General features: G+C 41.9%; 1 protein-coding gene across 40 annotated transcripts in view; it reads left to right on the forward strand.

Moving 5' to 3' along the window:
• The window catches only part of PRRC2C (proline rich coiled-coil 2C), a 79,002-nt gene that overhangs the window by 14,650 nt on the left and 41,473 nt on the right, over nucleotides 1–22,879 (forward strand). For 39 of the 40 annotated variants that reach the window (XM_083506955.1, XM_083506965.1, XM_083506991.1 and 36 more), the window contains exons 5-16: nucleotides 2,870–3,004; nucleotides 4,045–4,286; nucleotides 4,667–4,746; nucleotides 5,373–5,506; nucleotides 5,595–5,682; nucleotides 5,941–6,055; nucleotides 8,087–8,161; nucleotides 10,240–10,801; nucleotides 12,682–12,842; nucleotides 13,704–13,953; nucleotides 16,164–16,377; nucleotides 17,570–19,945. In XM_083506955.1, the coding sequence (XP_083363081.1) occupies nucleotides 2,870–3,004; nucleotides 4,045–4,286; nucleotides 4,667–4,746; nucleotides 5,373–5,506; nucleotides 5,595–5,682; nucleotides 5,941–6,055; nucleotides 8,087–8,161; nucleotides 10,240–10,801; nucleotides 12,682–12,842; nucleotides 13,704–13,953; nucleotides 16,164–16,377; nucleotides 17,570–19,945 (4,432 nt within the window). Of the gene's footprint in view, nucleotides 1–2,869; nucleotides 3,005–4,044; nucleotides 4,287–4,666; nucleotides 4,747–5,372; nucleotides 5,507–5,594; nucleotides 5,683–5,940; nucleotides 6,905–7,321; nucleotides 8,162–10,239; nucleotides 10,802–12,681; nucleotides 12,843–13,703; nucleotides 13,954–16,163; nucleotides 16,378–17,569; nucleotides 19,946–22,879 lie in introns of all 40 variants that reach the window. The other variant, XM_083506989.1, reaches the window with a different exon arrangement.

The following is a 22,879-nucleotide window of genomic DNA, read 5'->3' on the forward strand; positions in this document are numbered from 1 at the left end:
GGCTTATTTTGTACATCCTTTCAACACTCCTGATGGCATTTCTCTGACAAGGCATCTTAACCCACCCCTTATTTATTTTGCCCTTTTTACATAACATTCTCTTAGATATCACTTTGGATACAAATCCAAAAATCATAAAAAGAAAGCAGTTTAATATAAGGGGATTTTATGTACTATGTGTTTTGGATGCTTCCAAATTACATTATGAAACCCATCCTGGCTTTTAATGTACACATGCTAGACAGCAGTTTTAATTGTGTGAAACGTTTATGATCAAAAGGGTATCCAAAGGTGCATGTATAAGAAAATTGATCTAGAATATTTCTCTCCCTAACATCTGACCCTCCTGATGCTTCTGGACTACAGCTCCCATTATCCCTGACCGCTGGCCATGCTGCTTTGAGCTGAAAGGAGTTGGAGTACATGGTCATATTGCTGTGTAGAAAAGCATAAGGAGTACCAGGCCACCCCCACTCCAAGGAGCTTACTAAGGCTCCAGTACTGTTAATATGTACTCAGAAATATAGGTCCTGTTGTTTTTGATGGGATTTACTGCTAGGTAAGAATGCAGTCTCTACCCCCTTACCTGGAATTGAGCCCCATTGAACTCAGTTGGGCATGTTTCTCATTGACAATCATAGCTCAACCCCTGGTGTCTCCAGGTAGGGCTGGGAAAGACCCCTGTCTGGAACCCTGGGTAGCTGACAGTACTGAGCTAGATGGATCAGTGTTGTGGACGTGGTATAAGACAGCATCCAATCTTTCTAGCTTCCAGCGTGGTTAAAGATTGCTAAAGTATGCTTGTAAGTAGGCTAGTTAAAAAGTGGTACACAGGGAAAACATTAAGGACTAATTTCGCTTTGTATTTATATGTAAAGTTGGAGATTTTTAATGGACATTCAGTATAATCTACAGAATGACAAGTGGATTGTATACTCTTAATTTTTTTAGAGTGTGCTCTTGTGTACCAGGAATGCACACAATCCTGCTTCCTCACATTTCTAGGACTTTTTACATTGATATTTTGATAAAGTAAGTATCATAATTCTATGAATACAGTGGTAGCTTGCTTCTTGAATGGCTTGGCTCCTGAACACTGCAAACTCGGAAGTAAGTATTCTAGTTTGTGGACTTTTTTTGAAAGCCGAACTTCCGACGTGGCTTCTGCTTGACTGCAGGAAGCACCTTGGTTTTCAAACGGTTCCGGGAGTTGAACAGACTCCTGGAACGGATTAAGTTCGACAACCAAGGTACCGCTGTATATTATTTTAAGACAGTTTCCCTAAATTTGCAAAAGTAGTTAAAAACAAGTACTGCTCTAATTTAGATTGAAAGTCTGTGTAGCTATTTTGTATTGGACATTTTAATAAAGCAAAGAGGCTTTTGCAGTTTCTTTATCTTGAAATGTTACTCTAACAAATAAAGTAACATTTATTTAAAACAAAAAAATTCCTTCCAGTAGCACCTTAAAGACCAACTAAGTTAGTTCTTGGTATGAGCTTTCGTGTGCAAGCACACTTCTTCAGATACACAGTGTGTATCTGAAGAAGTGTGCTTGCACACGAAAGCTCATACCAAGAACTAACTTAGTTGGTCTTTAAGGTGCTACTGGAAGGAATTTTTTTGTTTTGACTATGGCAGACCAACACGGCTACCCATCTGTAACTAACATTTATTTGTTAGTAAAGGAACCTTGTTAGTTTTGCCTAGTGCTATTTTTCTATAAAAAGAGTTGCCGGAATTCACCATGAACACTTCCTTCATTCTCATTAGAGTAGCAATTGTGACCACCTGAGAGGTGCCAGAACTGAGTTCTGACAGGTTCCAGTGGGAAAAAAACTCCTGAGGAAGTGCAAAAGATCCGTGGTTCAATTCCTGTCATCTTTCGGTAGAGCTGGAGAAGACTCTGAAACTCTTGAGGAACTACTTCCAGCCGGGAAAATGATACTACGCTAAATGTATTGGCGGTCTAGCTGTGTAATATAGCTTCTATGGTTCCAGTACTGAAAATACATTAGAAGAAAGAAGGCAAATTATTTCTTTGCATTTGGCAGACGACTAGTTGCTTCATATCTATGGAAAGCAGAGATTTTTCATTTAGTATCACTAAGAGCACAGTCTAAATCCCTGGCCATCAGCAGTGGAGCTTGATGGAGTAGTGTGACCGCCACCACCACATCCACAGCACTGTTGCCTGTGCTGACCAGGACAGAAACTGGGGGCATGGAGAACAGCAGCAGGGCCAGCACAAGATCCAGTGGATCCTGTGGCCACCCAATCCCTTAATGCTCCATGCAAGTGGTCCCTTCACTAGCACCAGTGGTATCTTCTGCCCACTCACCATCTAGGCAGGCACTTTGGGTTGTTCCTCACCAGCAGAGCTGGACTGGGCAGGACACTTCTGCTTCATTCAAAGCCCCTCCAGCACGGCAGGTTGAGGGTTTAGATTGCTTTATTGTACATTTGTTACTATTATCACAGAAGAACCAAAACCTATCTTCTGGCCTCATTTATGTAGTGTGTTCTTAAAGCAGGTTTCTAGGCTGTGTTCAAATGAGCCTCTGGTTATGTTAAAGCTAGTGATCACAAGTCGCTGCCATTATAGTTCTGGAAAACCTTTCTGTAAGTAAGATATTCATATACTATATATTTAAACAGAGCAGGCTACTCTTTGCTCCTTGGTATAGCTTCTTGCCATAAGGAAGGCAATTGATCCAGTAGTGGTACTTGAAGTACCAGAAACTCTTATGGAAGAAGTATTTCTTATTTGAAATTGGAGACTAAAATAAAAGCTTATTTCGTTCCATGTTGCAGATTTGGATTTTCTGAACTTTTGATTACTGACTTGCATTTTTTACAACTATCTCAGGTCCTGGAGTTCAAATAAATAGCTATTTCCAGCAAGAGTTTCCTAGTCTGCAGGCAGCTGGTGATCAAGAGAAGACTAAAGAGAAGGATGCTGCTGAAGAGCCTTATGGTCCTGGGCCCAGTTTACGACCACAAAGTAAGTATACATAAAATGTCATAATAGTTTTGAATACAGTTTTAATTAGTTTTTAGCCCATGTTACCATTCTTAAAGTATTATGCAAATGAATTCCACCAGCTCTTGAAGAAACACTTGTTCACGTAGACATTTGCTCGATCTCTTGACCTAAATTAAATATTAGTGAATGAAGCTGACAACAAGCACAGACTCAGATGCCCTAGCTTCCTCCTCTGCATCAGATGTAATTGGAAAAAAGCATTTATCCGGTTTTATATCCAAACCGAGCCCAGTAGCTTGCCCTTCTTCTAAAAATAACTTACAAAAATTCTGACATGGTTTGCATTCATGGTAGTTGAGATCAGGGACGGGAAACTTGTGGCTCTCTGGGTGTTGTTAGACAACAACTTCCATCCTTGGCCATGTTGGCCAGGGCTGATGCGAGTTTGAGTCCAACAGCACCTGCAAGGCCACTAGTTCCTCATTCAAACCTACAATCAAATCATGACTGCTGCTTGTCTACAATCATTTTCCACCTGATCTGTTATCCAGGCTGTAGGTTCATTGGCCTTTAGGAATGGAACAAGTGGTGTAACTGGAATGTCAGATAATACATAATGCCAACCATAATTAGCACAAACTACAGTTTGCAAACCCACTTCAAAATGTGGCTTCTGATTGGGTTTTGCCAGACTGTTGCATATTGTGGTTAACCAATTCAAACACTACATTAAACTATAATTCAACTTCTTTAACCACTGTTAGTATAGTGCCTTAATTGAGCCAGTGATAGCCCTATTTAAAACAGCAACTGCTGAATGTTCTCGGTTATAGAGAGCTTGAATTGATCAAGTTAAACCATTTCTGTGGCTAAAGTGGACTAATTCTTGGTGGTGTCACAGCTCAAGTAGGCTGAGATGACAGTTTTGTCACTGAAGGTCCTTTTGGGGGGGGGGTGGATGAAGCTGGTGAGAAATATACCAAGCACTTTTTGCACAACACAAAATAAATGGTGTTCAGAAATCTGTTTGAAATATAACCTCCCCTATCCCATTTCAGATGTTGCTAGCTGGCGAGAAGGTGGAGGCAGGAATCTGAACTCTCCAAATTCTCCAACTGATCAAGAAGCAAAACCTGTCGCTCAAGAAGACGGTAATGTGCCTGGGCCAGTAGAACAGAGTGATGGCCCCAAGGTACCAGAGAAGAGGGATATAAGGATAGCACTGCCACCTGCTCCCAAGCTTAATGGTCAGCAACAGCCTGGGATCATATCTCAGTACAGAGCAATGATACCACCCTATGTAAGTCATGTCCCATCAATATCTTGTAGACTTCTTTCTCTTGAGGGATCTGAAGGGAGGGAAACTTTCCTTTGAAGTGGAATTGCTAAGCTCTTTGCAGCTATGCTGTTTATATTCCTGTTGCTGTTAATTGCTAACTGAGAGTCATTTTCTTCTAGCAAGTGATGTGATTGAGAAATCATAGAGCACCAAGGGACTTGCAAAAAGGCACACACATAAATAACTTAACTGTATAAAGTCAATTTAAGAGTTTGTTAATTTCAGGTAGACTTCAGTTTTTATTTCTGGTATATTATATAAATGCTCACTTTCCAATTTATGATTTTGGTATTTAATTAAAATACAATGTTTACATAGCTGGTGTTTTGTTTTTTCCTTAGATGTTTAACCAGTACCCTAAATTGGCATATCCTCAAATGCCAGGTCCCAGCAGGTTCCCTGCTCCATCTGAGGCTACCAGGTAAAAATACCAATTACATGCATGATTTGATTACTGCTCTTAAAACTTTTTGATATCACAACTATATTTGCATAATGCATATATAGTCTTATTTAACATAATTTTAAGACCATGATTCTTTTAAACTTTAAAGAGGATGCAACAATACAAAGCATAAAATTACTAAAGCAGCAGTGGTGCATAGTCCAATGTTAGCAAAACATCAGTACTCAACCTACAGGTGCATGTTTTTGCACAGTTTTCCCTTATTCATAACATTGGACCCTGTACCGTTGAAATTTTTGTATAGCTTTTAAAATTGTTGTCCATTGATGATATATATTGTTGTGTGTCTTTGGTATATATTAAATTGTCTCTGTATTCTTTCAGCAGCACTGGGGAAACCTCAGACACCCAAGCACTTAATATGCCTGCACTTAGAACTTTTTTCCTTTCTGATTCTTTAACATTTCATTCTGACATCTAGTAATTGAAAATAGTTCCCTTTGTTAATTAAACTTGCTGTTTGTAAACAAGTATCTACTTTTTTCAGTATTGAGCTTAAACTAATCTTAAGTCTCTTCAGTATCTTAACTATGAAATACTGATATATAAACCCTACATGATAGATTGCTTTCTTTTTCTAGAGGACCAAGGGGTCGAGGGCCCTCTTCATGGAGCTCAGAAACTGTAGAACGCCCAGCCATCCTAAGTGCTAATGAGCTCAAAGAACTTGACAAGTTTGATAATTTGGATGCTGAAGCTGATGAAGGCTGGGCTGGTAAGAACATTAATATCAGTGAACATTTAACTGGTTGCATGTAGAAAAGTGTTTTGCAGTGCTGACCTTTCATTCTTTATTATTCTAGGAGCCCAGAGTGAGGTAGATTATACTGAACAGTTGAACTTCAGTGATGATGACGACCAAGGAAGTAACCAGAAAGAACAGTATAGCAGGTGATTTATAAAACACACACACACAAAATATTCATGTTTAGAAATTTGAAATAATCAGCTAGTATTTGTACTACATTTGTAAAATGCCCACGAGACACTGAGAGTTATGTAGTAGCTGGAGTTTTGGATGTGGGAAACACGGCTATAAATTGTAACTTGAGAAGATTAACATAATCTTCATAATTAACATAAAAAAGCATGTTTGATGTAAAAAGGGTGGTATGCAAAATATGACCTTTTATGATCCCCTTCATGCAGTAATGAATCTACAAAAGATGCGGAGAAGAAAGATTCAGAAGAACATAAATCATCTGCTCCTTTGCAGTCAGTTGGTTCCAAAGTGCCATATAATAAAAGCAACTACTTTGACCAGGTATTTTTTATCTAATCACTTTTCTCTCCTGATGTATAAGTTACAATTTGGGTGTGCATTATCCAGATACTATTGTGATAGAGCTAGTTAAGTGCTGGTATGCCTCTCCAACCAGTGTTAATGAAAGTGTAAATGAAGTAATGTAACATGCTTTGGAGGAGAATTTACATAAAACAAGGGTGTTGTGTTGGTTTTTTAGGGTCCCCCCCAATTATTCTTATCATAGCTTCCCTTCTGACTGAGCTGCATTTTGCATCCCAACAAGTTATAGCCTCTCTTTTTGAAGTAACCACTTGGTGTATTGAATTGGTTAGTTCCTTTTAAACCTATCATTGTTTAAGTGGGGTTAAAGGGGATGGAATCCAACAGTACAGTGGTACCTTGGGTTACAGACGCTTCAGGTTACAGATGCTTCAGGTTACAGACTTCACTAACCCAGAAATAGTACTTCGGGTTAAGAACTTTGTTTCAGGATGGGAACAGAAATCACAGCAGCAGCGGGAGGCCCCATTAGCTAAAGTGCTACCTCAGGTTAAGAACGGTTTCAAGTTAAGAACGGACCTCCAGAATGAATTAAGTTCTTAACCCGAGGTACCACTATAGTCAAAAGACCTAGTCTGTCCATTTCCATTTGGAACATTCTGCATATATCTGATATGTGATTGTTGACAAAACAAAGGGTTTTTTGGATGAACTGAAAAAAGACTTACTTTCTGAGATAGCAAACCTGTGTCTATGTGTTCATGTAATTGAATGCTCATACAGATTGAAAGATTCTTTCTAAATAGAGAATTGGCATTATTTAACTTTCTGTGCAGCTAAGTGCTCCTGCAAAAGACAGGTACAGTGGTACCTCGCAAGACGAATGCCTCGCAAGACAAAAAACTCGCTAGACGAAAGGTTTTTCCGTTTTCGATTTGCCTCGCAAGACGAATTTCCCTATGGGCTTGTTTCGCAAGACGAAAACGTCTCGCGACTTTTTTTTCTTTATCTAAAAACAAAGACATGTTTTGTTTATAAAGTTAATTTATTTTCCCTTAAATTTTTGAACTGCTCTTTACATTATGTGTGACTTTAAAGAGCAGTTAATAAACTGTTGTTGTACCAAATTTGGCTTTGTTTGGACTTTTTTTGACCATAGGAACGCAGTAATTGATTTTCAATGCATTCCTATGGGATTTCGTGATTCGCAAGACGAAAAATTCGCTAGACGACAAAAATTGCAGAACGAATTAATTTCGTCTTGTGGGGCACCACTGTACCTAGTCTCTGTGCTGACATGGAAACTGACTGGAGACTGCACGCCCCTTACGTTGGCACTGAGAGGTTTTGAGACCATTGTAGTCTGAAGCCTTTAGCACGTTTGAACTCCAATTATCAGAGACACTGAACAGATTTGTGGTTTGGCTGATTTAAGAATGTTTGATTCTGTTGCTGGATATTTTGGGGATTTTAGTGTTGGCAAAGAACGATGAATCCTAACCCAGGACCCCTGGCCTTGGGGATGATGGAAGTGAATGAAGCCAGGGTTGGAGCCAAATCCTTGCCAGCTTCTGTTGGCCAGGACAGGAAGGTCACATTTTTTGTTCTGGTTTGCGTATTGTTATGTTGCACCATGTTGCTGCAACAGAAAGGCCTGGATCAAGCCCCTGGCCTGTCACTGGGCCAGTTTAGGATCCAGCAGCTCCCTGGCTGACACTATTCCACCCACTCAAAACAACCCTTTTGGGGGTGTTATGCCAGCCACTGCCAGTGGGAACATGGCTGGTGTTAACTCCCAAACAGTGCCACACCTTCAGTGACCACATTGCCATCAATAGCCAGCAGCACTGGAGAAAAGGACACCTCTGCCCTTTTTCCCTTCAGGCGCACGAAGATGTGTGTGTTAAGAATGATTCCTAAGTGAGTAATTACATGTTGTGTACATTATACTGAGTACATCCAACTGAAAGGGAACTAGTAAAGGATTAAATCAACAGCATTCGGTTTGTTTCACAAGAATATTTACAGTTGTGCTTTTTAATCCAATAGGAACGCAGTCTGACACCAGCCCAGTCTTTAGTGCTTGAGAGGGGCAGTTCTGGGCTTCAGCCAAAATCTGTTCAGGTATGAGCAAAATTCACCTCTGGGCCCAACTGTCAGTCCTTAACTTTCTCTCTTTAATTTTTTAGTAAAATGTAAGATTATGCTTTGCATAGTAGTCATGCAGTGCACATTGTAATACATGGAAGACCAGCTGATTTTTTCATTCCGTTGTTTTTTCCTTTAAATGACTTTGTAGAATTCAAAGAGGCCTTTGGATGTGTAGCAGTGCGTGTCCAGGGAGTGATTTCCCCCTTTAAGCTACAGTCCCACACATCACATCAAATGCTGCTCCAAGGGCCTGATCCTTAGCAGTGCCATAGTAAGGCAGAGGAGGTATATGCTCTGTATGGGAGGCAATAAATTCCTGGTGCCTATGTTTAATACCTATGCACAATCTTCTGGATCCCAGCTGCAATACTTTGCAGTAAATTACTTTCAGTTGAGAGATTAAAACAGGCTATCTTCTCCACTCCTTACAATCCATATTTTTAAAATGTAGTAATTCCATAAAATACAGCACAGGGAATTGAACTGTGGTCTGCAAACTTCATTCAGGTGGCCCACAGCATGTCTTTGAAGAGCATGTAACAATTTTAATTCTGTGGAATTCAAATTGTGATACAGGTGACTCAGCTTACACTTGAGTTACATTCCGGGGATAACGCCTAAAACCAAAATGATGTATGGTTGAAACACATTAGATTCAGTGGGCGGGTGCGATTGCCAAAGTATTTCCCCCCAAATACTCACCCCCTTTCCATCTCTTTTAAAATCTTAAAAGAAATTTTGCCAGTGCATAAAGCTGAATGCACAAAAGTTAAATGTCCACAAGTTGCAAGTAACATGTGCAATAAAATACCTATAAGCAGTGTTAGAAACTCAAATATATAAACTAATCGCCCGATCGCAACTTAAACCTAGGTTATGGATGCCACAATGGAATGTCTAGGAGCCCTTTTTCCCAATGAAATTTAGTAGTGGTAGTAGTCATTTCATTTCTATACTGCCTTATATTTTAATGAAAAAAATCTCAAAGCTTTTACAGCATTAAAACATCAAATTAAACAATACAGAATAAAACAAATTCAAGCTTCAAGGAAAATATTTCAGATTCTTCTCCAATTGACATTTTGCTTCCCCCTTATTTATTTACCCACTTAATTTATTTAGCTTGTCCCATAGAAGTACTGTGGGGAGCCAGTAGTGTGGTATAGTGGTTAGAGTATTGGACTTGGACCTTGGAGGACAGGGTCAAATCCCTACTCAGTCATGAAGCTCACTGGGTGACCTTGGGCCAGTCACAGCCTCTTAACCTATGACACGGGGTCACTGAGGAGGAGGGTGATCCATGTACTCCTTGGAGAAAAAGGTGGGATATAAACGTAATAATTAAGTTCTTCTGCTTAGCTTCTTAAGGACCCAACCAGATGGGGATGTCATTTGCCAACCCGGCATACAAAGATCTCCACATGGTTGCAGTTGGGAATTTCTAACACTGCATATAAGAAATAAAAGAAGCAATAATATATTTAAAAATCCTGCAGCACCCTGCACAGCGCATTGCAATTGCTACAACAGGCAGAAAAATAATTAAGTGGTCTGCCAAGACCCTTTGCAATTTTCCAAGTGCTCCATGGGTGGGAGGAGTTTGGAAACCACTGCTGGCAAATATTTATTGCAGCTTTTTCTTTATTCTTTGCTTGTCAGTTTACAACGAATTGAAAAGATGCTTTTAGAGTAGTAGGTGTTTGCAGTGCCCTTAGCCCTAGCATTATTCTCTGTTAAGATAAAGTTTTCTTCCTCCTTACAACTTTTAATTGAGGCCCATTCTTCTGCACAGCTGCCCAACTAGGGGGAAATAAATAGAACTCAGGGATTTCTAGCAGAATTGCACATTTCTAGTTTGCATTGCTTGTGATCAGCACTTCACTTGTTAGGCCTAACTTTAGTGTGAGACCTTCTGACAGTTCATAGATTGAAGACCCCTGTTTCAGAGTTGCTAAAAGAACCATAGAATCACTTTGCATATACACTTCTGTAGTGGGTCTAAAACTGCCTTTGTTTGAGACTTTTGCACTTTTTTATTTCAAAAAACATAGCATCCACTTCCAGATCGCTTGGCAGGGCCAGGAAAGCAAGGTCCTTTTCCTCCTAGGCCAACACCAGATGAGGATGAGATTTGGAAACAGAGGCGAAGACAGCAAGCAGAAGTATCTGCAGCTGTAGAACGAGCCCGTAAAAGGCGTGAGGAAGAGGAGCGAAGAATGGAAGAGCAAAGAAAAGCAGCATGTGCTGAAAAGCTAAAACGGTTAAATGAGAAATTTGGCTGTGTAACAAAACCACCCCGAGAAGACCCACTGAAAGAAAAAGAAAAAGAGAAGGAAAAGGAGAAGGAAAAGGAAAAGGAGAAGGAGAGGGATACTGATAAGGAGAGGGAAAAAGTAAGTGAAAAGGAAAAAGACACAGTGATAGAAAAGGAAAGGGAAGAAAAAGAAAACCAAGAGAGGGAAAAGGAAGCAGAGAAGGAAAGGGAAAAAGTGGAGAGGGAAGAAACAGAAGAGAAACCAAAAGCTGAAGTGCTTGAACCTCAAGAGCCAATCACTCCATCTGTTACAGTTGAGAAGCCACAAGAAAGTGAAAGCAGCAGTAAAGAGGAGAGAGGTTTGTACCAATTATTTTGTTTGCTTAAAGTAAGCAACCTGCTGTCTTTAACTAGAATCCTAACTATAGCACTGCCTAAGAACTGTACAGTGGTACCTCGGGTTGCAAACACCTCGGGTTACAAACACTCTGGGTTACAGACTCAGCTAACCTGGAAGTAGTACCTCAGGTTAAGAACGGACCTCCGGAACGAATTAAGTTCATAACCAGAGGTACCACTGTACTACTTTTAGTTTTGAAGGAAATGTCGTAAATTGTTTCAGAATGCCTCATGGGAAGCAATTCATAAATGAGATAAATAGCAACTGCATTCAGCATTTTGTAAACTAAGGCTAGAAGACAAAGCTTACTTGGTTGTGATTACATGTGCCTAGATCAGTGGTTTTCAACCAGTGTGTCATGGCACATTGTGGTGCCTTGAATTATGGGTAAGGGGTGCTGCAGGCAACACTGGCCTCTGCCCCTCTTTCCTTCCCTTCCTCCCTCCCTCCCTCCCTCTCAAGTCTCTGCCTCCTAAAGGCTTTCACAGCTGTTTGTTGCAGCAGCTCTGACTACAAGCTCTCCAGGTGAATGGTGCCACTGGTGCTGGCCAGGGGGTGCTGGTTGCCAGGAGCTGAGGCGGCCTTGGAATAAGCAAGCAAGTGGGCAAGGGAACCCAGCCAGGCAGGCACTGCGCTCGCCTTTCTGGTGCTTGCTGTGTGCAAGGCCTGCCTGGAAGCTGAGTGCCTAGGGATGATAGGGAGCCTTTCCACCATGCACCCTTCCACCCAAGCTAAGGTGCTGGCCTCATGTTCACCTTGGGCCACTAAGGCTGGGGGCATCCTTTTCCCAGGCCCCTGTGGGGCAGTGTGAGGAGGCACCTCTCTTTGGGGCAGGGTGGTGCAGCTCGGAGACCAGGACCAGCAGCAGCAACTGCCTAGATGACTCTCAAGGAGAGGAGAGAAGAAAGGAGGCTGCGGGGACACCCCACGAGAGAGGGTGTTCGAAAAAGGGTGAGAGGCTGCCAGCTCTGCAGACAAGGGGTGACATAACTGGGCTCCTGAACCCCACAGGGTGCCGCAGAAATAATGTAGTTGGTCAAGGAAGCCGTGAACTCAAAAAGGTTGAAAACCTCTGGCCTAGATTATAAAGTAGCATTTGTAATATCTGAAATAATAAGTCTTCTGACAGAAAATTTATAAGGTGAGTTTAAAACAAACCTTCCTGATGAATGCCCGAAAGGTCAGGAGCAGGATGCATTTGCAAGTTTTGTCTAATCACTTTTGAATAGTATGTGCCACAGTCCAGATAAATATGTATATTAAAAACATTGCTTCAGTCCTGCATGCATTAAAGTTAATGGGGTTTTAGTTGCATGACTGTCACCAGGATTGCGGCCAATGTACACATTGCTAAAAAAGCAAGCTGTCACTTATGTTTATTAACAAAGTGCTTAATTTGCAATGGGAACTGCTTCAGTGACAGCTTCCAAAAAGCCTCTAAAAACACATGGTTTTAATCTGCACATCTATTCCAGATTTATGGAGATGGAATTCTTGTTTAAGGTGAGATTTCTAAACCGTTTGTAGATCAGGAGCATAATAGGTAATGGCCTCTGTTTATTACAAGGTGTCCTGAACTGTGGTCTGTGCACTTTCCATAGCTTACGTACCTATTTCCATGGGGTGTGCTTTCAAGATAACATTTTCTTACCTCTGCCTCTCCTATTCCCCAGTTTCAGCATTGCTTTGTCATGGTGTCCAATAAGTCTTTTAAAAAACCCACCTACATTAATATTTAAGATAATTGGAGTGGTTTTTGAGTTTGAACTTGTAATCATCCATATTTATCATCCATGGTGCCAATGTTATTTTTCTCTTGCATTCCCCACCCCTGGACAGTGTGTCAAGCTATTTCCACCACTCAAGAAAGCAATCATAGTGAAAGAGAGAGTTCTCACGAAAGCGAGACTGATTCTGGTGCTCAGCCTCGTCCTGCTATTTCTTCTGGCTATTCAAAACAGTTTCAGAAATCATTGCCACCAAGGTTTCAGAGACAGCAGGTAAAAGGATAGCACTTTGAGATTAATACATATAGTTATTAAATTGTGGGAGATGAAGTTATGGGTTGGATTGGTGTTTTCCCCTTGCTTTTATTATGTATTTATTTATTTTGCATTTCTGCACTGTGAACTGCTGTGAAATCTTCAAATGAAGGATGGTATAAAAAATTAATTAATAGTATAAATTTGCATTCTCAGGGTGAATAGTCATAAAACTTTTTTTGGGGGGGAATTGTGATTTGTGGTTAAGGGGGAGACACCAGACAAGTAACTAAACTTTACTGTAAGTTGTGGGTAACATGCAGTAGTTGGCAAGTAATAACTTCCCGTATTCATAAGTGTTTTGTAACCTTTGCTGTTATTCAATGATCTGTCAGCCATAGCTTGCCATCTATCATATTTAAGATTTGCAAATGTTACCATGCTGGAACTAAGCATTCAAATTACTGTGCCAGATGATTCATTTGTCTGTCCACTATGTTCCTCAGTGCTAAGATAGGCTTGTCTTCCCCATCCAAGTTTTTCCAATAATGGTCCCCCTTGTTTCCTCCTTTTTGTCCTCAGTGACCTAGTACAGTCATAACACTTCCAAATCCTAATTCCTCCTGTCCTTATTATTAACCATGGCTAAGGTTTATGTCTATTGTCTTGGCCATATCTAGCAAACATTAACCTCATAATCAGAGCTTGAAGCTTAAGAGCATTATGTGTGTACCAATGAATTATTGGGTTCAATTGGAATTGGAGCATAGCCAAAAAAGCTCTGAAATCAGGTGCCTAAAACATTTTTAGGGGAAAAACTTGCTTAAAAGCAATTTGCTATAGCTTATCAAAAAATTCATATTTTCTCTTGCTTTATAGGAGCAGATGAAACAGCAACAGTGGCAGCAGCAGCAGCAGCAAGGGGTCCTACCACAGTCTACACCTTCTCAGCCTTCTGCTGGCCCTGTTCCCCCACCACCGCATAGACCGCTCTATCAGCCCATGCAGCCACACCCCCCACATTTGGCTTCTATGGGCTTTGATCCACGGTGGCTCATGATGCAATCTTATGTGGATCCACGAATGATGTCAGGAAGGCCTGCTATGGATATGCCACCCATTCATCCAGGTACAAATCTCACCTATACTAAAGGTGTTTAGTTGGCTCTCAATTTGTTGCTCGACACAATTCAGAGTGCTTCTTTAGAGTTCTAAAGCCCTAAATGGTTTGGGACAAAGGTCCCTAATGGTTTGCCTACTCTAATGTGAATCGGTATGGCAATTGAGATCCTCCTTTGGTTGGCTCATTTTAGAGTGATGGCTACTGAAGAAGTTGCTTCTGTATTTGCATCCTGCTAGTGGAACTCCTTCTTAAAAGAGGTGCATCTTACACCTTTGTTATATCCTAGCAAAACCTGTTGTTGTGTGGAATTATGGTACTCTAATTTTGGCGATTTAATTTATTGTCGTATGTGGTGTGTTTCACTACATCTGGCTGCCCAGTTGATTTCGTAGATGTTTACTGACTGCTAAATTAGAGAGTTGCTGTCTTGCTGTTGTTTTCAAAAGGGGTGGTTTATGTCTGTTTGCTGTTATCCCAGTGGTCCAAACATATTTTTCTTCTATGATTACATGATGGCTGATCTCTAGGGATACCTCCTACCTCCCTAAAGTCTTTTCTCCTGCCTTTATAGTGAATGAGTTCCAAGTCTGCACTGTTCTGCTGATTTTTATCTGATTTGTGCAAGGTTCCTCTTTTGTAGGCAAGGGAGAGAAAGAAGACAGCCGTAGTGAACACTGTTCTTTCCAGGCTGAGCTTATTCCTGGCCCACAGTTCTTAGGACTGTGAGCAAGCCTCACGGCTGCGTTTCATTCCCCTTCCCCTTTGCAAATAATTCAACAGAGGTAGGAGGGGTGATTAAGTGCATTTAGGCTTGCCTTTACAACCTTTGTTCAGGCTCATTGAGCTCTTCAATGCAGGGTGTGGGTCCCAGTCCCTGCTACCTTTTTTCATCTGATCTTTTCCCTCTCTTGGGATTTCTGCATGTTTATTTCTCCTCCAAGTCAGCTGAACCCATTCTTTGAGGGGCATATAGGATTAAGTGTGGGCAAAGTCCCGTTTTACATTCCTTTGAAATGTTTTTTCGGTGATGCACAGTGGAATCCTACCACCTGACCTGTTCTTGGGATGATTAAGATACAGTGGTACCTTGGGAGTCGAACACCTTAGTTGTTGGGGGGAAATCGGCTCCCAAAGTGAGTGTTCTGGTTTGCAAATGTTTTTTGGAAGTCGAACATCTGATGCGGCTTCCGATTGAGCGTGGGAAGCTCCTGCAGCCAATTGGAAGCCGCACCTTGGTTTTTGAACTGTTCCGGGAGTCGAATGGACTCCTGGAACAGATTAAATTCAAGAAACAAGGTACCACTGTAATTCCAGAGGCTTCTTCCTGTCCCCAACCCCTCTCTGTGGGCTTAAGGCACTTTATTGGAGTTCTGTCCAGCTTAGGAAAGCTCTCTAGAAATTGCATTGTCCTTGGGCACAGTCTATCAAGAAAATTGCTATGTAAGTTTTACTTGTGATGGCATAGTTGTTGCTCATTTCAGAGGAGTCTGGCTAAGATATCTCTTTGACAGACAGCAGAAAGCTTCAGGTGCTTTTTTTGTTTTTGTTTTCTTTTAAGCTCTGTTACAAATAGGAAATCAGCAATTTCCTATTTGTAACAGAGCTTAAAAGAAAACAGATTACTGGTGCTGGTATTCAGTAATTAGTAACATTACTAAACATTACATTAAATGCTGCCAGTTGTACTCTGTTACCTTTAGGCCTTTTCTTTCCACAGAACATATTCAGAAGTCAGGATTTGCCATGGTGAAGAGGGGAGGGATCTTAAGATGCTTTCAAAATGTGCTGCTATATTTTTTAATGGGCAACAGGAAGGTTCTAGCCTTTGTACAGTTTTGTGCTAGGCACAGATTCTAAGTACTGTGATGTTGTAGGCTAGTGAGTCTGTCACAGTACTTCATGAAGAAAACTTTACAAGCCTTAGAAAAGTCACTCCACAACAAAATTTCTTTGTGAGAGGAAATTTTTTATTAACAGCTTCTAAATTTAAAAATTCCATTTGTAAGATCATCTTGATGTGTAGGGTTGTGACACAACGGAACGGAAACGCCATTTACCTTCCCATAGCAGCGGTATGCTTTCAAACTGCTAGGTTGGCAGAAGCTGGGACAGAGCAATGGGAGCTCACCTCGTCACATAGATTTGAACCGCTGACCTTTCAGTTACTTTTTTGAGCTGTGTGGTTTGACTTCTTAATTTCAATATCTCCATTATAGGAATAATGCCTCCTAAGCCACTTCTAAGAAGGGACCAGATGGAGGGGGCAGGAACTGCTGCGGACTCTTTTGATCATGTTACTCGATCAGCAAGGGAGCATGCTATTCCTCTGTCAGAACCGCGCATGGTGTGGGGGCCAGAACCATATCCTCATGCAGAGCCTCAGCAGACTAGCAATCCCCCCAAAATCCTAGAAGACACTGAAGATCTAAGGTAAGCTTTGGGGTTCTCTTACTGTATTCTGTTTATCTTTTTCTGCATTATCCTATTGCATCTTGTGCATTTCACATACCATAAAACAGGCCTAGGGAATATCTGGCTCATGGGCCAAATTAGATCCATCTAGGGTTCTAATTTGGCCCACAAAATTGTTTCCCCAAGCCACTTCCTGTTGCCTAATACCAGACATATGTGATGCCAGTTGATATATAGGTAAGGATGCAGCTGCAAAGGAACAATTATGAGCTTAAAATGGGCTCCCACTTGTTCTTTTACAAGGATAGCTCCCTGCTAAGGAATCTCACTGGGTTGTGTTGCACTAGGGAGTTCTTGATGGGTGCACCTGAGGGGTCTGAAGCTGAAAGCAAGACATTTGAATGTGTGCTTTCAGCTGTTTGGTGTTCACAGTGCAAAGGGACTCACTTTCAGTGGGGCCTTTTGAAGTTGTTACCTGATGTCCTTTGGGGGGAGGTTGGGATCTGGCCTGCAGACAAAGCTTCTGATAGCCCAAGCATGTTGAGCATAAAATCCAATAACCAATTGCAAGGGGCAAAACTGTTGTTTGCAAATAACAAATGCCTTGCTTCAAGTTGTAAGACTATACTAGGGACACATTTGGGGGCACAAAAGATATTTCTCAAATGGGTAGTTTGTGTTCTCTAGGGATTCATTAATCCACAGTATGCAAGGTTGGACTCTGACCATGATCTTGGTAACTGCTCTGGCTTTGTACACTTTCAAATATGAAGGTATACAGCGAGCTGAGTTTTTTGCATGGTAGACCTTCAGTAATACAGCTAGAACGTTCAGTTTACCTCATATATTTTATTGAATCTGAAGTGACCGGCAGAATGATTCTTCCTAATTGGCTGCTTCGGGGGTTTGTTAGTGCAATTTGGGGGTGGGGGGTGGGCACGGACACTATTGGCATGGCCAGTTGTCAGGGCAGGGGTGATGCGGGTTGTAATCCAGCAACATCTGGAGGCCAAAGGCTAGCCACCCCTGTTTTATCCTCGTCCCCCACCACAAGTTCATTAGCTAAAATGCTCTCCAGAAATGATTTTCTGTCTCTTGTGAACATTGTATGGGCTAATCCTACAGCAGTTGTCCTGCATTCTTTTTATCATGTCTAATATATAGAGACTTTGATAGGAATTCAACTTAAATTGTGGCTTCCTTCTTTTAGGCCTGAGGCACTTCTGGATCAAGAACACATAGCTGTTCAAGAGGTTTACGCAGCAGAACAGATTCATTTGGACTCTCAGACAAAGGTGGACTTCTTCAAAGAACCCAGTGAAATGAGTGTACAGAAGATCTCAGCCAGGTCTTTAGAAGATGCTCAGCCTCCCCAAACTGACACACCTGCTCCTGCGTTGAGTTTTGATGTAAATGCAGAAAATGTCTCCCAAATCTCCAAGGAAGAAGAAATGCTTGTAGAAGAGAGCAATACTTCCCTGAAGAGCATTTCTCATGGGTCAAGCCATTCTCTGAAATCTGAAGACCAAGCAAATGATACACAATCAAATGTTTCCAAAGTCAGCAGCAGACACATTGAGCCAAAAGAACCAATTCTTGAAAGAATAGATAGTAAACTGAAAAAAGAAGTGTTTGTAACTAATAGGCTGTCTGAAGGACCAAAGCCTGAAAAACCCTTTAAGCCTAAATCTGAAACTAGGTGGGGTCCAAGACCAGGTTATGGGAGAAGAGAGGAAGGTAGTGATAGGCCAGTGAGAAGGTCTGGTCCTATTAAAAAGCCTATCCTTCGAGATATGAAAGAAGAGCGTGAACAAAGAGAAGAGCGTGAACAAAAGAAGGAAAGAGAGGGAGAAAAACTGACAAATGAGAGAGCTAGCAAGATTGAGAAAAAGGAACAGTCTCAGGTTCCACCTCCCAGGCTAGAACCAGAGAAGACCACCACTGGTGGTAAAAAGGCATTGCAAAGCACACCACAAGCTTCAGACTGCGCAGATGCTCCTGTGCAGCCCACAGTTGCACCTGCTGTGCAGCAGCCTCTCATTGTCCAGCAGCCTGCAATTGTACCACCAGTGTCTCAGCAGCCACCTGCAGTACAGACATCTCCACCCATAGCTCCACAGCTGCCTAGTCCACAAATTACTGTTGAGCTTCCATCCCTTACTATCCAGCAGCTACCAGTTCAGCAACCTGTCAGCACAACAAAGGAAGAAAAGCAGCCAGAGAAAGTAATCAACAAAGAACGAACTGTAGAGAGACCTCGTATGGAAACTAGACCTGTGAAAAGAGAACCTGGTTTGCCTCCCAGAACATACTGGAAAGAAGCTAGGGATAGGGACTGGTTTCCAGACCAAGGATACAGAGGCAGAGGACGTGGAGAATATTATTCTAGAGGACGAAGCTACAGAGGTTCTTATGGAGGCAGGGGTCGAGGTGGGAGAGGCCACAATAGAGACTATCCACATTACAGAGACACTAAGCCTCGAGTGGAGCATGTGCCTTCTGGTCCTCTTAGGCAGAGAGAAGAGAGTGAAACCCGTAGTGAGAGCTCCGATTTTGAAGTAGTTCCAAAACGGCGAAGACAGAGAGGCTCAGAAACTGACTCTGACAGTGAAGTGCATGAAAGTGCAAGTGACACCCTTCTTTCAGACAAGGACAGCTTAAGCAAAGGCAGACACCCAAAGAGAGAAGAAAAGACAGATGTCAAAAAGCCTGCAAAAGCCATATTGTCTTATAAACCTGAACATAATATCCGAGGGGACAATAGGGTTTTAGACAAAACTTACGGGAGGGAAGATGAGAATAAACCCAAACCAGGATTTCTTCCTAAAGGAGAACCTTCTAGACGTGGCAGGGGGGGCATGTTCAGACGTGGGGGTAGAGATCCAGTTGGCCGTCCACCTCGGCCGTCTACTCTTAGGAAACCAGGATACAGAGAGAATCAGTGGAACCCGAGGCAGATGGAACCCCCCAAACTTGAAGATGGGGAGCCCCCACAAAGGCATGACCATTATGGTTCTATATCACTGGATAAAAGGCCACCTGCAAAGTTTGAGAGAAAATTTGATCCTACTCGGGAAAGGCCTCGTAGGCAAAGACCTGCTCGACCTCCCAGGCAAGATAAGCCACCACGCTTTAGGCGTCTAAAAGAGAGAGAGGCAGCATCAAAAATAAGTGAAGCCACAACCAGCTCATCATCAAGTGCTGCAATGAGTAGCGCAGTTAATGAACAGCCAAGCACTACTTTGGAGGTGTCAGGAAGTAAGACACCAGACTTGTCCAATCAGAACTCCTCAGACCAAGCAAATGAAGAGTGGGAAACAGCTTCAGAAAGTAGTGATTTCAATGAGAGGCGTGAGAGGGATGAAAAAAAAGTAGCAGATCTTACAGCACAGGTAGCTGTTAAGACTGGGGAAAGCACACTAGCCCCAAAAAGGGAAATAGCCAAGAGAAGTTTTTCCAGTCAGCGGCCTGGGATTGATCGGCAAAATCGTCGTGGAAATTGTGGACCACCCAAATCTGGACGGAACTTCTCAGGGCCAAGAAATGAAAGGAGAAGTGGCCCTCCAACAAGAACTGGGAAAAGGGGGTAAGTATGTTTGCCACTGGAAGATTGATACAGAAATTTCATTCAGTTACTGAGTTCACTGGAAACTTAAAAATTCACTTCACCAAATTGGTTTAAAGAGCTATGACCATTCAATGGGTAGTGGTTTGAGTTAAGTAGCTTTGATTGTTGTTGTTGTTGAGTCATGTCCGACTCTTCGTGACCCCATGGACCAGACCACGCCAGGCACTCCTGTCCTCCACTGCCTCCCGCAGCCCGGTCAGACTCATGTTTGTAGCTTTGAGAACACTGTGCAACCATCTTGTCCTCTGTCGTCCCCTTCTCCTTGTGCCCCCCATCTTTCCCAGCATCAGGGTCTTTTCCAGGGAGTCTTCTCTTCTCATGAGGTGGCCAAGGTATTGGAGCCTCAGCTTCAGGATCTGTCCTTCCAGTGAGCACTCAGGGCTGATTTCCTTAAGAATGGATACGTTTGATCTTCTTGCAGTCCATGGGACTCTCAAGAGTCTCCTCCAGCACCATAGTTTAAAAGCATCAATTCTTTGGCGATCAGCCTTCTTTATGGTCCAGCTCTCACTTCCGTACATCACTACTGGGAAAACCATGGCTTTAACTATACGGACCTTTGTTGGTAAGGTGATGTCTCTGCTTTTTAAGATGCTGTCTAGGTTTGCCATCGCCTTTCTCCCAAGGAGCAGGCGTCTTTTAATTTCGTGACTGCTGTCACCATCTGCAGTGATCATGGAGCCCAAGAAAGTAAAATCTTTCACTGCCTCCATTTCTTCACCTTCTATTTGCCAGGAGGTGATGGGACCAGTGGCCATGATCTTCGTTTTTTTGATGTTGAGCTTCAGACCATATTTTGCGCTCTCCTCTTTCACCCTCATTAAAAGGTTCTTTAATTCCTCCTCACTTTCTGCCATCAAGGTTGTGTCATCTGCATATCTGAGGTTGTTGATATTTCTTCCTGCGATCTTAATTCCGGTTTGGTATTCTTCCAGCCCAGCCTTTCGCATGATGACTTCTGCATATAAGTTAAATAAGCAGGGGGACAATATACAGCCTTGCCGTACTCCTTTCCCAATTTTGAACCAATCAGTTCTTCCATATCCAGTTCTAACTGTAGCTTCTTGTCCCACGTAGAGATTTCTCAGGAGACAGATGAGGTGATCAGGCACTCCCATTTCTTTAAGAACTTGCCATAGTTTGCTGTGGTTGACACAGTCAAAGGCTTTTGCATAGTCAATGAAGCAGAAGTAGATGTCTTTCTGGAACTCTCTAGCTTTCTCCGTAATCCAGCGCATGTTTGCAATTTGGTCTCTGGTTCCTCTGCCTCTTCTAAATCCAGCTTGCACTTCTGGGAGTTCTCGGTCCACATACTGCTTAAGCCTGCCTTGTAGAATTTTAAGCATAACCTTGCTAGCGTGTGAAATGAGTGCAATTGTGCGGTAGTTGGAGCATTCTTTGGCACTGCCCTTCTTTGGGATTGGGATGTAGACTGATCTTCTCCAATCCTCTGGCCACTGCTGAGTTTTCCAAATTTGCTGGCATATTGAGTGTAGCACCTTAACAGCATCATCTTTTAAAATTTTAAATAGTTCAGCTGGAATATCATCACTTCCACTGGCCTTGTTATTAGCAATGCTTTCTAAGGCCCATTTGACTTCACTCTCCAGGATGTCTGGCTCAAGGTCAGCAACCACACTACCTGGGTTATACGAGACATCCATTTCTTTCTGGTATAGTTCCTCTGTGTATCCTTGCCACCTCTTCTTGATGTCTTCTGCTTCTGTTAGGTCCTTTCCACTTTTGTCTTTTATTATGGAAATCTTTGTACGAAATGTTCCTTTCATATCTCCAATTTTCTTGAACAGATCTCTGGTTTTTCCCATTCTATTGTTTTCCTCTATTTCTTTGCATTGCTCGTTTAAGAAGGCCTTCTTGTCTCTCCTTGCTATTTTTTGGAAATCTGCATTCAATTTCCTGTATCTTTCACTATCTCCCTCGCATTTTGCTTGCCTTCTCTCCCCCGCTATTTGTAAGGCCTCGTTAGACAGCCACTTTGCTAGCTTGCATTTCCTTTTCATTGGGATGGTTTTAGTTGCTGCCTCCTGTATAATGTTACGAGCCTCCATCCATAGTTCTTCAGGCACTCTGTCCAGCAAATCTAAATCCTTAAACCTGTTCCTCACTTGCACTGTATATTCATAAGGGATTTGACTTAGATTGTATCTTACCGGCCCCGTGGTTTTTCCTACTTTCTTCAGTTTAAGCTTGAATTTTACTATAAGAAGCTGATGATCTGTAGCTTTGATAAGTGGTATCTAATGATTGCAAAATAAATGGAAAATTGAGGTGATCATTATGGATAGAGACAGACAGCTGTGAAGAACAAACCACCATCCAGCAATGATGCTTGCCCCAAATTATTCTTGTCTCCGGCACCTGTAACCCCAACTGCTTTCTACCTTTTTAAAGTTTATTTCCTCATATACAAGTTGTGGAATAGAGTCACTCTTTTGTGTTAAAGTCTGGTGAGGAAGTATAATTTTCTGCACCAGTTCCAGGAGTTTTCCCAAACACCTTACTAAAACAGAATCTCTTTAGCTAACCAAATAGGCTTCTGAGCCTGAGCACCTTGATCAGTCCTTGTAGCTCAGTGTAGGCAGAGGAAAAACAAATTTGAGGGTCATATCCAATTAAATTATACTCAGATCAGACCCACTTAAATTAATAGTTCTAAACTATTCAGAGTCAAATTATTCAGAATAGGACTAGCATTGCCTACAACTCTGAAACAGCAACTCCTCCAGTAGGTGTTTCTAGCATCTACAAATTTGCCTTTAGAAGTTTTTGGGAGAAGTGTTTCATCAGATACATTTTCCTATACTGTATCTGAATCAAAACATCTAGAGATCCCTTTCTTGCCATTAAAATAGGCTATACTCAAAACAAATG

This window comes from Podarcis liolepis, assembly GCF_965112155.1.
Source record: "Podarcis liolepis genome assembly, chromosome: 6".
Taxonomy (NCBI): Eukaryota; Metazoa; Chordata; class Lepidosauria; order Squamata; family Lacertidae; genus Podarcis; species Podarcis liolepis.